A 13480-nucleotide genomic window follows, 5' to 3' on the forward strand; every position below is an offset into this window, starting at 1 on the left:
AGGGCTGGGGGGGCAATTATGGGACTTGAGGGGGCAATTGGGGGGGTCAGTGAGGGGGGAGAAGGGGGTAAGGGGGTGTAAAAGGGGGGGGTAGGGGTGCAGTGGGGGGGCCGAGGGGGCAATTTGGGGGGTCAGGGGGGCTACTGGGGGGTCAGGGGGGCAATTAGGGGGTCAGGGGGGCAATTGGGGGGGGTCGGGGGCAGTTGGGGGGTCAGGGGGCAATTAGGGGGTCAGGGGGGGCAATTGGGGGGGTCGGGGGGGCAATTGGGGGGGGGCAAGAGGGTGGGGGGGGCTGCGATGGGCTTGGGGTGTGCAGCGCAAGGGGGGGGGGAGCACCTTGGAGGGGGTGCGGAAACCCCTGGGGGGGGACATGGACCCCCCCCTCTGGGGTGAGGGGTTGCTGGGGGGGGGGGGGTGACACCGTGTGTGTGTCGTCCCCCCCCCCCCCGTGTCCCTGTCCCCCCCCCCCCCCCCCGTGTCCCCGCAGGGCATGGCGGAGCTGCACGTCATCGGGCAGCTGGTGGGGGCCAGCGGCTTCCCCAGCGCCGCCTCTTTTGCAAGTGGGGGCTGCACGCCGGTGAGGAGGAAGAGGGGGGGGGGGACACACACAGGGTGACAACGACGGGGGTGGTGACACGGAGTTGGGGGGGTGACAGTGACGCTGCCACCCCCCCCCCTGTGGACAGGCAGCGCCTGGAAGCTGCTGGAGGGGCTGCGCGAGGGGCAGACGCAGGTGGACGACCCCCAGGCGGGGGATGTGGCCTACTGGTGCCACCCCATCGATGTCCACTACGCCACCAAGGGCCTGCAAGGTGCGTCCCCGGTGTCCCCAAAGTGTCCCCAAGGTGTCTGCAAAGTGTGCCCAAATTGTCCCCAAAGTGTCCCCATATAGCTCCCAAGGTTTCCCCAAATAGCCCCCAAATTGTCCCCAAGGTGTCTGCAAAGTGTCCCCAAATAGACCCCAAAGTGTCCCCAAATTGTCCCCAAGGTGTCTGCAAAGTGTGCCCAAATTGTCCCCAAAGTGTCCCCAAATAGCTCCCAAGGTGTCCCCAAATTGTCCCCAAGGTGTCCCCAAAGTGTCCCCAAGATGTCTGCAAAGTGTGCCCAAATTGTCCCCAAAGTGTCCCCATATAGCTCCCAAGGTTTCCCCAAATAGCCCCCAAATTGTCCCCAAGGTGTCTGCAAAGTGTCCCCAAATAGACCCCAAAGTGTCCCCAAATTGTCCCCAAGGTGTCTGCAAAGTGTGCCCAAATTGTCCCCAAAGTGTCCCCAAATAGCTCCCAAGGTGTCCCCAAATTGTCCCCAAGGTGTCCCCAAAGTGTCCCCAAGATGTCTGCAAAGTGTGCCCAAATTGTCCCCAAAGTGTCCCCATATAGCTCCCAAGGTTTCCCCAAATAGCCCCCAAATTGTCCCCAGGTGTCTGCAAAGTGTCCCCAAATAGACCCCAAAGTGTCCCCAAATTGTCCCCAAGGTGTCTGCAAAGTGTGCCCAAATTGTCCCCAAAGTGTCCCCAAATAGCTCCCAAGGTGTCCCCAAATTGTCCCCAAGGTGTCCCCAAAGTGTCCCCAAGATGTCTGCAAAGTGTGCCCAAATTGACCCCAACGTGTCCCCAAATAGCTCCCAAGGTTTCCCCAAATAGCCCCCAAATTGTCCCCAAGGTGTCTGCAGAGTGTCCCCAAATAGACCCCAAGGTGTCCCTAAATTGTCCCCAAGGTGTCCCCAAATAGCCCCCAAACTGTCCCCAAGGTGTCCCGAAAGTGTCCCCAAGGTGTTTGCAAAGTGTCCCTAAATTGTCCCCAAATAGCCCCCAAGGTGTCCCCAAAGTGTCCCCAAGGTGTCCGCAAAGTGTTCCCAAATTGTCCCCAAGCTGTCCCCAGATTGTCCCCAAGTTATCCCCAAGGTGTCCCCAAAGACTCACAAAATTGTCCCCAAAGTGTCCCTAATTTGTTCCCAAAGTGTGCCCAAATTGTCCCCAAAGTTGCTCCAAAGTGTCTCCCAAATGCCCCTGGAGTGTCCCAGAGTGTCCCCAAATTGTCCCCAAGGTGTCCCCCAAATTGTTCCAAAATTGTCCTAAGATTGTCCCCCAAACTGTCCCCCAGGTATCCTTAAATTGTCCCTAGATTGTCTGCAGATTGTCCCCAAAGTATCCCCAAACTGTACCCAAATTTTCCCAAAATTGTCCCCCAAATGTCCCCAAAGTGTCCCAAAAGCATTCCCAAACGCCCCCGGTGTCTCCAAAGTGCCCCCAAATGTCCAAAAATCACCCCCAAATGTCCCCAGCCTGTCTCCAATGTGTCCCCAAATGCCCCCAGTGTCCCCAAAGTGTCTCCCAAATGTCCCCAAGGTATCCCCAAATGTCCCCAAAGTCTCCCGAAAGCATTCCCAAACCATCCCCAAATGTCCCCAAATCACCCCAAAGGTCCCCAACCTGTCCCCAAATGTCCCCAAGGTGTCCCCCAGATGTCCCCAGATGTCCCCAAATCGCCCCCAAATGCCCCCAGCATCTCCAAAGTGCCCCCTAAAGCCCGCAAATCCCCCCCAACCTGTCCCCAAATCGCCTCCTCATGTCCCCAACCTGTCCCCAAATGTCCCCAAATGTCCCCAAAGCCCCCCCAAATGTCCCCAAACCGCCCCCAAATTCCCCCAGCGTCTCCAAAGTGCCCCCTAAAGCCCGCAAATCCCCCCCAACCTGTCCCCAAATCGCCTCCTCATGTCCCCAACCTGTCCCCAAATGTCCCCAAATGCCCCCAAATGCCCCCAAATGTCCCCAAAGCCCCCCCAAATGTCCCCAAACCGCCCCCAAATTCCCGCAGCGTCTCCAAAGTGCCCCCTAATGCCGCAAATCCCCCCAACCTGTCCCCAAATCGCCTCCTCATGTCCCCAACCTGTCCCCAAATGTCCCAAATGCCCCAAATGCCCCCAAATGTCCCCAAAGCCCCCCCAAATGTCCCCAACCCCCTTTTTTTTTTTTGCCCCCCCCCCCCCAGGCTGGCCCAAGCTGCACCTTGAGGTGTGGCACCAGGACTCCCTGGGGCGCAGCGAGCTGCTGGGCTACGGCTTCTGCCACGTCCCCAGCACCCCGGGGTGCCACGCGCTGACCTGCGTCACCTGGCGGCCCCGGGGGACGTGGGGGGAGCGCCTGAGGCGATTTTGGCTGGGGGGGGGGCCCCAACTCCTGGCCCCCGACCCCGCTTACGCCGCCGACCGCTTTCGGCTGCGCACCGAGGCCGCCGGCACCGTGCGCGTGGAGCTCGGCGTCATCCTGCGCCACTTCGAGCGCTACGGGGTGCAGTGTTAACCCCCCCCCCGCGTGGGGGGGGGGGGCACGGGGGGGGCACCCCCCAAATCCAACAAGTCCAACACCCCCCCCCCGAATAACCTGTGCCCCCCCCCAGCTCTCCCAGCCCCGCTATTTGGGGGTCTCGGGGCTCTGGTGCGGGATGGAGACGCATGGGGGGGGTCTTTGGGGGGGCCCCCCCCCAGTGCTGGGCCCCCCCCCTCATGGGTGGGTGACCCCCCCCCCATGATGGGGTGACCCCCCCCCAACAGCAGGTTCTGCTGGGGTCCCCCCCCCTCACGGGGATATTTTTTGGGGGGGGCGTTGGGACCATCACGTGCCCCCCCCCCCCACCAGCATGAGGGGGGGGCCCGTGTTGGAGGTTTTTTTTTTTTGGGGGGGGGGGCGTTAAGGTTTTTTGGGGGGGGCAGGTTCTGTTGGGGTCCCCCCCCCGGGGATATTTTTGGGGTGTCACCAAGGGGGGGGGGGCAGCACCCTGTAATGGGGGGGGGGTCCCGTGTTGGAGGTTTTTTTTTTGGGGGGGGGCGTTAAGGTTTTTTTTTTGGGGGGGGGGCTGTGTTTGCCCCATAAAGTGTTCTTTGCAGCCTGGCTCTTTTTTTTTTTTGGGGGGGGGGCGCGGGTGGATTTGGGGGGGGGTCTCTTGGGGGGGGGGGGCTGGTTGGGGAGGGGGTTCTGGGGGGGGGAGGGGGCTGGTTGGGTTTTTTTTTTTGGGGGGGGGGCTACTGGGGGAGGGGGCTACTTGGGGGAGGGGATTCCTTGGGGGGGGGGGGGCTCCGTGGGGGGGGTCCCTTGTGGGGAGGGGTCTTGGTTTGGGGGATTTCGGGGGGGTCCTGGTTGGGGAAGGGTCCTGGGGGGGGGGGGGTCAATGGGGTGGGAGGGTCCTTGGGGGGGGCTCCTGGTTGGGGGGGGGGGCTCCGTGGGGGGGGTCCCTTGTGGGGAGGGGTCCCTGGGGGGGGGCTCTTTGGGGAGGGGGTCTTGAGGGGAGGTCTTTTGGGGGGGGCTCTTGGGGGGGTCCCGGGGGGGGGGCTCTTGGGGAAGGGGGGTCTTGGGGGGGTCCCTGGGGGGGGGCTCTTGGGGGAGGGGGGTCTTGGGGGGGGTCTTTTGGGGGGGGCTCTTTGGGAGGGGGTCTTGGGGGGGGGCTCTTGGGGGGGGGATCTTGGGGAGGGGTCTTGGGGGAGGGGGGTCTTGGAGGGGGGGGTCCTAATTAGAGGGGGGGGTTCCTGGGGGGGGGGAGCGCTTTGGGGGGGGGATGTTCCTTGGTGGGGGGGCTCCCTGGGGGGGGGTTCGACTCCCTGGGGGGGTGCTCCCTGGGGGGGGCCCCTCCCCCCTCCCGCCCCCCCCCCTCCCCCGTGACTCAGTTTCCCCCGGGCTCCTCCCGCCGCCCCCGGTCGGGCCCCGCGGAGCGGAAGGGGGGGGGCGGCCCCGGCCCCCCCCCCCCCCCCCCCCCACCATCACCACCTCCTTGCCCCCCCCGCGGCGTTTCCTGGGTGGGGCCGGTCCCGGCTCCGGCCCTTCAAAAACCTCCGCAAACGGGAACGGGCCCGGCACGGAGCTGGGGGGGGGGGGGGGCTCCGACCGGCCACGGGGGGGGGGCCGGGGGGGGCTCCGAGAACCGGCAGAAATTTGAGACTTTTTGGGGACGGGGGGGGGGGGGTCCCGGGGGTCGCTCCCCAGCACCGGCACCGGGGGGGTGGGAGTAAATTTTTTTGGGGGGGTGGGGGGGGGATCAGGGTGAAGCAGCCAGGGGTTAATTTAGGGGGGGGGTAAAAAAAAAAAAGGGGGGGGGGCAGCTGGGGCAGGAGGGCAGCGCAGGGGGTGGGGAGGGGTGGGGGGGGCCCGGTTTTGGGGGGGGGTCTCGGTGTTAGGGGGGGGTCTCGGTGTTAGGGGGGGTTCTTGGTTTTAGGGGGGGGGTCTCGGTGTTGTGGGGGGGGTCTCGGTGTTTAGGTGAGGGTCTCAAAGTTTTGGGGGGGGTCTCAGTGTTGGGGGGGGTTCTCAGTTTTGGGGAGTTTTCTCAGTGTTGGGGGGGGGGGTCTCAGTGTTAGGGGAGGGTCTCGGTATTGAGGGGGGGGTTCTTAGCATTGGGGGGGGGTCTTGGTGCTTGGGGGGGGGTCCTCAGTGTCAGGGGGGGTCTCGGTGTCAGGGGGGGGGGTCTCGGTGCCGGAGGGGCCCCACCGTTCCCGTGGGTGTCTCAACTTTAGGACCAAGGGTACCAGCACCAGGGAGGGGGGGGGGGCTCCCGTTTGTTTTTTTTTTTTTTTTTTTTTTGGGGGGGGGTCTCCCTGAGATGGGGGGGTCCCTCCTGGGGTCGCCACCCTTCTGGCCCTGCTGGGGGCCGGGGGCTCGCTCTCCACGTGCCGCTCGCTGGACCTGGAAGCGGCGCGGAGGAAACGCATCGAGGCCGTGCGGGGCCAAATCCTCAGCAAACTCCGCTTGACTGCGCCCCCCCCCGCCGACCCCCCCCCGCCCCAGCAGCTCCCCGAGGACGTGCGGGCCCTCTACAACAGCACCAGCGAGCTGCTGCGCCAGCAGGCCATGCTGCGCCCCCCCGACGAGCCCGACGAGTACTGGGCCAAGGAGCTGCACCGCTTCCCCATGGAGCCGCTGGGTGACGGTGAGTTGGGGTCTTTGGGGGGGGGCTTGGGGGCTAGGGGGGGCCTGGGGGCTGGGACCCCGCTGGGGTGGTGGTGGAGGTGGGCCTGGTACTGGTGATGGGGGGGTTTGGGGGGTTTAGAGTGGGTTGGAGGGGTTTTGGGGAGGGTTTGGGGGGTTTGGGGGAGTTTGGGGAGGGTTTGGGGGGAGTTTGGGGGTTTTGGGGGGACTTTGGGGGGTTTTGGGGGAGGTTTGGGGGGTTTTGGGGGGGCTGCACCGCTTCCCCATGGAGCCGCTGGGCGACGGTGAGTTGGGGTCTTTGGGGGGGGGGGACCTGAGGGAGGGCCTGGGAGGGGGCCCTGAGGGTCCCCAGGGGAGCTGCGAGGCTGAGACCCCGCTGGGGTGGTGGTGGAGGTGGGCCTGGTGCTGGTGATGGGGGGGTTTGGGGGGCTTTGGGGGGGTTTGGGGGGCTTTGGGGGCTGCACCGCTTCCCATGGAGCCGCTGGGTGACGGTCAGTTGGGGTCTTTGGGGGGGGGCTGCGAGGCTGGGACCCCGCTGGGGTGGTGGTGGAGGTGGGCCTGGTGCTGGGGTGATGGGGGGTTTTGGGGGGTTTTGGGGGGTTTTGGGGGGGGTTGGGGAGGGTTGGGGGGGTTTGGGGGATTTTGAGGGGTTTTGGGGTGGTCTTGAGGGGTTTGGGGGGTTTTGGGGGTTGCACGGCTTCCCATGGAGCCGCTGGGCGATGGTGAGTTGGGGTCTTTGGGGGGGGGCTTGGGGGCTGGGGGGTGCCTGGGGGGCTGGGACCCCGCTGGGGTGGTGGTGGAGGTGGGCCTGGTGCTGGTGATGGGGGGGTTTGGGGGGTTTAGAGTGGGTTGGAGGGGTTTTGGGGAGGGTTTGGGGGGGTTTGGGGGGAGTTTGGGGAGGGTTTGGGGGGAGTTTGGGGGTTTTGGGGGACTTTGGGGGTTTTGGGGGGAGGTTTGGGGGGTTTTGGGGGGCTGCACCGCTTCCCCATGGAGCCGCTGGGTGACGGTGAGTTGGGGTCTTTGGGGGGGGGGTACCTGAGGAAGGGCTGGGGGGGGGGCCCTGAGGGTCCCCAGGGGAGCTGCGAGGCTGGGACCCCACTGGGGTGGTGGTGGAGGTGGGCCTGGTGCTGGTGATGGGGGGGTTTGGGGGGTTTTGGGGGGGTTTGGGGAGGGTTGGGGGGGGGGTTGGGGTGGTTTGGGGGCTTTGAGGGGGGGAGTTGGAGTGGTTTTGGGGGGTTTTGGGGGAGGTTTGGGGGGTTTTGGGGGGCTGCACCGCTTCCCCATGGAGCCGCTGGGTGACGGTGAGTTGGGGTCTTTGGGGGGGGGTTTGGGGGGTGAGGGGGTCCTGGGAGGCTGGGACCCCGCTGGGGTGGTGGTGGAGGTGGGCCTGGTGCTGGTGATGGGGGAGTTTTGGGGGCTTTGGGGGGACTTTGGAGGGGTTTTGGGGGGGTTTGGGGGACTTTGTGGGGGGGGTTGGGTGAGTTTGGGGGGGTTGGGCTCAGTTTGGAGTGACTTTTGGGGATGGGGAGGGTGCTCGGAAGGTTGGGTGCATAAAAAGTGGGTGGTGGGACCCCCCCCCGGGTGGGTGCCCCCGTGCCCTCCTCCCTGCTGGGGTGTCCCTTGGGTGCCTGGGTCCCAAATCCCCCCTGGGGTGACGGTGGAGGTGCCCCCACCCTGGTAACGGGGATTTGTTTTTTTTTTTGGGGGGTGTGTCCCTGTTTTGGGGGTCACTTTCGGGGTGATGGGGGGGGTGCCCGGGCAGGGTGGGTGCTCAAAAAGTGGGTGCTGGGGTCTCCCATGGGGTGCTCGGTCCCCTTGGGGGGGGGGGTCACCTGGACACTGGGGTCCCCATGGGTGACAGTGAGGGTGCCAAGGGGGGGGTCACCGCATTGGGTGCCCCGTCCCTATTGGGGTGACACCAAGGGCACCCCACTGGTGTCCCTTGGGTGCCTGGGCCCCGAATCCCTGCTGGGTGACGGGGACAGAGCCTGGGACACCCCCGGGGGGGGCGCATCCCTGGGGGTCCCCGGTGGTGGTGACAGCACCCGGCCACCCCGCTGCCCCCCCAGACCCTGCACCCGGGCTCTGGGACCAAAACCCTGACCCCACATCCCCGGGTGGCACCCGGACACCCCCCTCCCCGTGCCCACCAGTGCCACCAGTACCACCAGTGCCACCAGTTTGGGTCCCCCCCTGCCGGGTTCTGGGTCCCCTCCTGGCTGCGGTGGCGCTCGGGGAGGGCCGAGCCCGGACGTTGTGGTTTTGCTGAGTAATTCCCGGCTCTGAGGGAGCTTTGTTGAGCTGGGGGGAGCCCGGGGGGGGGCCAGCAGGGGGGTGACAGTGGGGACATTTATGGGGTGGGGGACGGGGGCAGCGGGTGGGTGACAGCAGGCTCCCCAAAACCGGTGCCGGGGGGCGCACGGCGGTGCCGGGGTGCGCACGGCCGTCGCTCCGCTCCAGAGTGAACATTTTGGGGAGGGGGGGGGGAAACGGCTTTGCGGGGGTGTCGCGGAGCCGAGGGGGGGGTCTCTGAAGGGGGTGTGGGTTTTTTTTTGTGTCCCCCCCCCCCAGGGCCGATGGAGCGCTGGCGCCCGACGAGCCCGCAGCACCTTCTTCGTCTTCAACACGTCGCGGGTGCGCGGCCGAGGTGGGGCACGAGGCGCTGCTGCACCGCGCCGAGCTGCGCATGCTGCGCCAACGCGCCGGGGCCGAAAACCTGGGGCTGGAGCAGCGCCTCGAGCTCTACCAGGTGAGGGGGGGCACGGGGATATCGGGGGGGGGGCGTGGGGGGACGTGGGGGCGGTGGGGGGACAAGGGCAGCGGGTTTGGGGGTGCTCTGGGGGGTGGCGGTGGTGGGTTTGGGGAGGTGGGGGCCGAGGGGATGCTGGGGATGGGTTGGGGACACCGAGGGGGTGTTGGGGTTGGGGATGTGGGGATCAAGGGGACACAGGGACAGGGGTTTGGGGACCAAGGGGACACAGGGATGGGGGTTTGGGGACACTGAGGGGGTGCTGGGTTTGGGGACAGACACAGGACACCGTGGGGATATTGGGTTTGGGGACAGGATCGAGGGGACACAGGGACAGGGGTTTGGGGACACTGAGGGGGCTCTGGGTTTGGGGACAGACACAGGATGCCATGGGGACATTGGGTTTGGGGACATGGGGATCAAGGGGACAAGAGACAGGGGTTTGGGGACCAAGGGGACACAGGGATGGGGGTTTGGGGACACCGAGGGGGCGCTGGGTTTGGGGACAGACATGGGATGCCATGGGGACATTGGGTTTGGGGACGTGGGGACACAGGGACAGGGGTTTGGGGACACTGAGGGGGCTCTGGCTGTGGGGACAGGGATATGGGACACTGTGGGGACATTTGGGGTTGTCACCGGGGCCGTGGGATTTGGGGTCACAAGGACCAGGGACAGAGGCTGCTGTCTGTGGCCATGGGGACATCAGCTTTGGGGTCAGGGCTGACACAGGGACCCCGTGGCCATACAAACTTTGGGGACACCGGAGGGGGTGCCCTCGGTTTGGGGACACCCTGAGCAGAGCCGGGGAGGTCACGGGATGAGGGGAGGAGGTTTGGGGACGCGGTGGCTTCGGGTCCCCGTGGCTTTGGGGTCCCCGTGGCCACGGTTTTGGGGTCTGTGCTCAGGGCTACGGCAACGCCTCGTGGCGCTACCTGCACGGGCGCTCGGTGCGGGCGGCGGCGGAGGAAGAGTGGCTCTGGTTCGACGTCACCGACGTCGTCCGCCAGTGGCTCAGCGGCAGCGGTGAGCGTTTTCCCCTTTTTTTCTACCCCCCCAAAAAAAAAACACCACCCCCAGACCCTTTTAATTGCCCCCCCACCCCACCCCGCAGACCCTTTGGGCGTCTTCAAGCTGAGCGTGCACTGCCCGTGCGAGCAGGGCCAGGCCGACGAGATGCGCATCTCCATCGAAGGTAGCGCCCCTTCCGCGTGTCTCACCCCCCCAAAAAATAAAAATTAAGGGGTTCTGACCCTTTTAATTGCCCCCCCCCCCCCCCCCAGGCTTCGAGCAGCAGCGCGGGGACATGCAGGGCATCGCCAAGAAGCACCGGCGCGTGCCCTACCTGCTGGCCATGGCGCTGCCCCCCGACCGCGCCAACGACCTGCACAGCTCCCGGCGCCGCCGCGCGCTCGACACCGATTACTGCTTCGGGTGAGGACACCCCCCCCAAAAAAAAAAAGCTGGGACCCCCCCCCCACCGAAAGCTGGGATCCCTCCCCAAAAGCTGGGACCCCCCCCCCAGAAACCTGGGATGCCTCCAAACCCTGAGAAGCCACCCAAAGGTTGGGACCCCCTCTGAAACCTGGGACCCCACCGCCAAAAAAGCTGGACCCCCCCCCCCCCCCGAAAGCTGGGACCCCTCCCCAAAAGCTGGGACCCCCCCCCGAAAGCTGGGACCCCCCCCCCAAAAACTGGGACCCCTCCCCAAAAGCTGGGATCCCCCCAAAAAACTGGGACCCCCCCGAAAAAGCTGGGACCCCCCCCAAAAGCCAAGCCCCTTCCCACAACCCTGAGACCCCTCCCTAAAATTCAAGACCCCTCCCAAAACCTGAGACCCCCCCCCAAAAAAAAACACAAGCTCCTTCTAAAACCTGAGACCCCCCCCCAAAACCTGGGACCCCCCCCTTAAAGCCCAAGCCCCCCCCAAAACCTCAGACCCCCCCCAGGACCCTCGATGCTCCCCAAGCTGCCACCGTCCCTTCCAGCCACACGGGTGCCTTGGAGAGGGTTGGGGACCCCCCCAAAACACCCCCCCCCAAAATATGTGCCCCCCCCTAAAACCTGAGACCCCCCCTCAAATCTAAGACCCCTCCCTCAAATCTAAGACCTCCCCCAAACCTAAGACCCCCCCCAAAAACCTAGGACCCCCCCAAGACCCTCGATGCGCCGCGCTCTCCAAAACGCCTCCCTCCCTTCCAGCCGCGCGGGTGCCCCCGAAACGCCTCCCCCGACAAAAATACGCCCCCCCCCCCAAAAAAAAAAATTAATTAATGCGTGTCCCCCCCCCCCCCAGGACGGAGGAGAAGAACTGCTGCGTGCGGCAGCTCTACATCGACTTCCGCAGGGACCTGCAGTGGAAGTGGATCCACGAGCCCAAGGGCTACATGGCCAACTTCTGCATGGGGCCCTGCCCCTACATCTGGAGCGCAGACACGCAGTACACCAAGGTGGGGGGGGGGCACGGGGGGGGCATATTTTGGGGGGGGGCACATTGGGGGGGTACATATGGGGGGGGTAAATCGGGGGGGGGCAGCTGGGGGGGGGAATATTTGGGGGGGTAAATCTGGGGAGGGGGTAAATCTTGGGGGTATATCTGGGGAGGGGGAAACTGGGGGGGGTAAATCTGGGGGGAATATTTTGGGGGGGGCACATTGGGGGGGTGCATCTGGGGGGGGCACATTTGGGGGGGCACAGCGGGACCCGATCCCCAGTGTCACCAGTATGGGGGGGCACAGTGGGACCTGAAAGCAGTATTCCCAGTAAGGGCAGGCACCAGTGTTCCCAGTAAGAGGGAGGGGGGGGGCATAGTGGGATCCCAGCCACCAGTATTCCCAGTAAGGGGGGGGGCATAGTGGGATCCCACACCAGTATTCCAGTGAGGGGGGGGGGCAAAGTGAGACCCAAAACCAGTGTTCCCAGTAAGGGGGGGGGCACCACAGGACTTTGGGGGGGGGGGGGTGACATCAAGGTGACACTGGGGGGGGGAGCTGATTCATGGGGCGGGGGGGGTGACACACTGGGGTTGGTGACACCTGGGGGGGGGTGACACATTTGGGGGGGTGACACACTGGGAGGGACACACCTGGGGGGATGACACTTGGGGGGGGACACATTTGGGGGGGGGGGTGACACCGTGGGGGGGCCCCCGCTGCCCCCATGCCCCCCCCCCCCCCCCAACCCCCATCCACCTGCCTTTGGGTACGTTGGGGAGGGGGGGGGGGGCGCACCCATCAGGACCCCTCAGGGGCACCAAAACACCACCGGGGGGGGGACATAACAACGGCGGGGGGGTCACAGCCGTCCTCCTGTCCCCCCCCCCCGCAGGTTCTGGCCCTGTACAACCAGCACAACCCGGGGGGGGCGGCCCGCCCCCTGCTGCGTCCCCCAGGCCCTCGACCCCCTCCCCATCGTCTACTACGTGGGGCGCAAGGCGCGCGTGGAGCAGCTCTCCAACATGGTGGTGCGCACCTGCAAGTGCAGCTGACCCCCCCCCCCAAAAAAAAAAAAAAATTTGGACCCCCCCCCCCCAGCCCCCGCCCAGCCCCCCCCCGCGATTTATTTAAGTTTGGAGAGGTTTTGGAGCTTTTTTTTGGTGGTTTTTGGTGGTTCTGCTTTTTTTTTTTTTTGGGGGGGGGGGGGAAGGGGAAAGGGGAAGGGGGGGATTTTTTTTATGGGGGGGGTGGGAAGAGAAACTGGGGGGGTTGGGGAGAGAAATTTTGGAGTTGGGGGGGGGTTGGGGAGAGGAATTTGGGGTTGGAAAGGGAAGTTTTTGGGGCTGGGAAGGGGCATTTTTGGGGTGGGGGGGTTGGAAAATGCAAATTGGGGAGGGGTGGGGAGAGAAATTCGGGGGTGGGGAGGGAAATTTTGGGGTGGGGGGGTTGGGAAAAGAAATTGGGGGGGTTGGGAAGAAAAATGGGGGGGGTGGGGAGAGAAATTTTGGAGTGGGGGGGGTTTGGGAAGAGAAATTTGGGGTTGGGAAGGGAAATTTTGGGCTTGGAAGGGAAATTTTGGGATGGGGGGGTTGGGAAAATAAATTGGGGGGGTTGGGAAGGGAAATTTTGGAGTGGGGGGGAAGAGAAATGGGGGTGGGGGGGTTTCTGGGGTGGGCCACAGAGCCCCACAGTGGGACCCCCCCCCAAAAGGATTTGGGGACCCCCAAAGGTACCCAGGAACTGGGGACCCCCCCCCCCAAAATAAAGGACACCCCCCCTAAAAAAGGACCCCCCCCTCAAAGAAAAGGACCCCCCCAAAAGGCACCCAGACACTGGGAAGCCCCATAGGGACCCCCCCTAAATACACTGGGCCCCCCCCCCCAAAAAAAAAGAGCCCCCCAAAGGAATCCAGACACTGCCCCCCCCCCCCAAAAAAAAAAGAAATCCCAACATTAGGACCCCCCCAGGAGCCCCCCCAAGAATTTGGGACCCCCCCCATTTTTATCCTGCCCCCCCTTTTTTTATCCTGCCCCCCCCATTTTTTTCCTAAACCCCCCCCATTTTATCCTGCCCCCCCCCCGCCTGCCCGCAGACACCCAGCCCCCCCCGGGGACGGAAGGGCCCCCGCCAGGCTAAAAATACCCTTCCGGGGGGGGGGGGGGGGGGGCAGGAAATGGCCCCCCCCACGGGACCGGGGGGGGGGGAGGAATAATTTGGGGGGGGGCACAGTGGGGGGGGGGGCGTTCCCAGCCACCATGGGGGGGGTCCGGATGTTTGGGTGCCCCCCCCCCCCCTAAAAAAAGCCGCCGCAGCCGGGTGGTGACGCGCAGGGGGGGGGCGCGGGGGGGGGGGCAGTGACTCAGGGCCCCCCCCCCGCAGACACCGAGC

At 65.2% G+C, this 13480-nt stretch overlaps 2 protein-coding genes across 2 annotated transcripts; both read left to right on the top strand.

Annotated features, from left to right (window-relative positions):
- Positions 1 to 490: 490 nt before the first annotated feature.
- Positions 491 to 3568, top strand: B9D2 (B9 domain containing 2; the record flags this gene model as incomplete). Its single annotated transcript, XM_084304173.1, is given in 4 exon segments — positions 491 to 539; positions 542 to 577; positions 687 to 812; positions 2988 to 3568. Coding segments are annotated over 4 exon segments (522 nt in total). The 3' UTR covers positions 3299 to 3568.
- Positions 3569 to 5581: 2013 nt separating this feature from the next.
- TGFB1 (transforming growth factor beta 1) lies at positions 5582 to 12241 on the top strand (the record flags this gene model as incomplete). Its single annotated transcript, XM_084304171.1, is given in 10 exon segments — positions 5582 to 5909; positions 8480 to 8508; positions 8510 to 8548; positions 8550 to 8657; positions 9566 to 9683; positions 9772 to 9852; positions 9941 to 10091; positions 10954 to 11107; positions 11985 to 12026; positions 12028 to 12241. Coding segments are annotated over 10 exon segments (1167 nt in total), but the record flags the coding sequence as incomplete, so codon positions are not given.
- Between the last annotated feature and the right edge of the window lie 1239 nt (positions 12242 to 13480).

The sequence above is a fragment of the Netta rufina genome (genome assembly GCF_964035555.1).
Source record: "Netta rufina genome assembly, chromosome: 36".
NCBI lineage: Eukaryota > Metazoa > Chordata > Aves > Anseriformes > Anatidae > Netta > Netta rufina.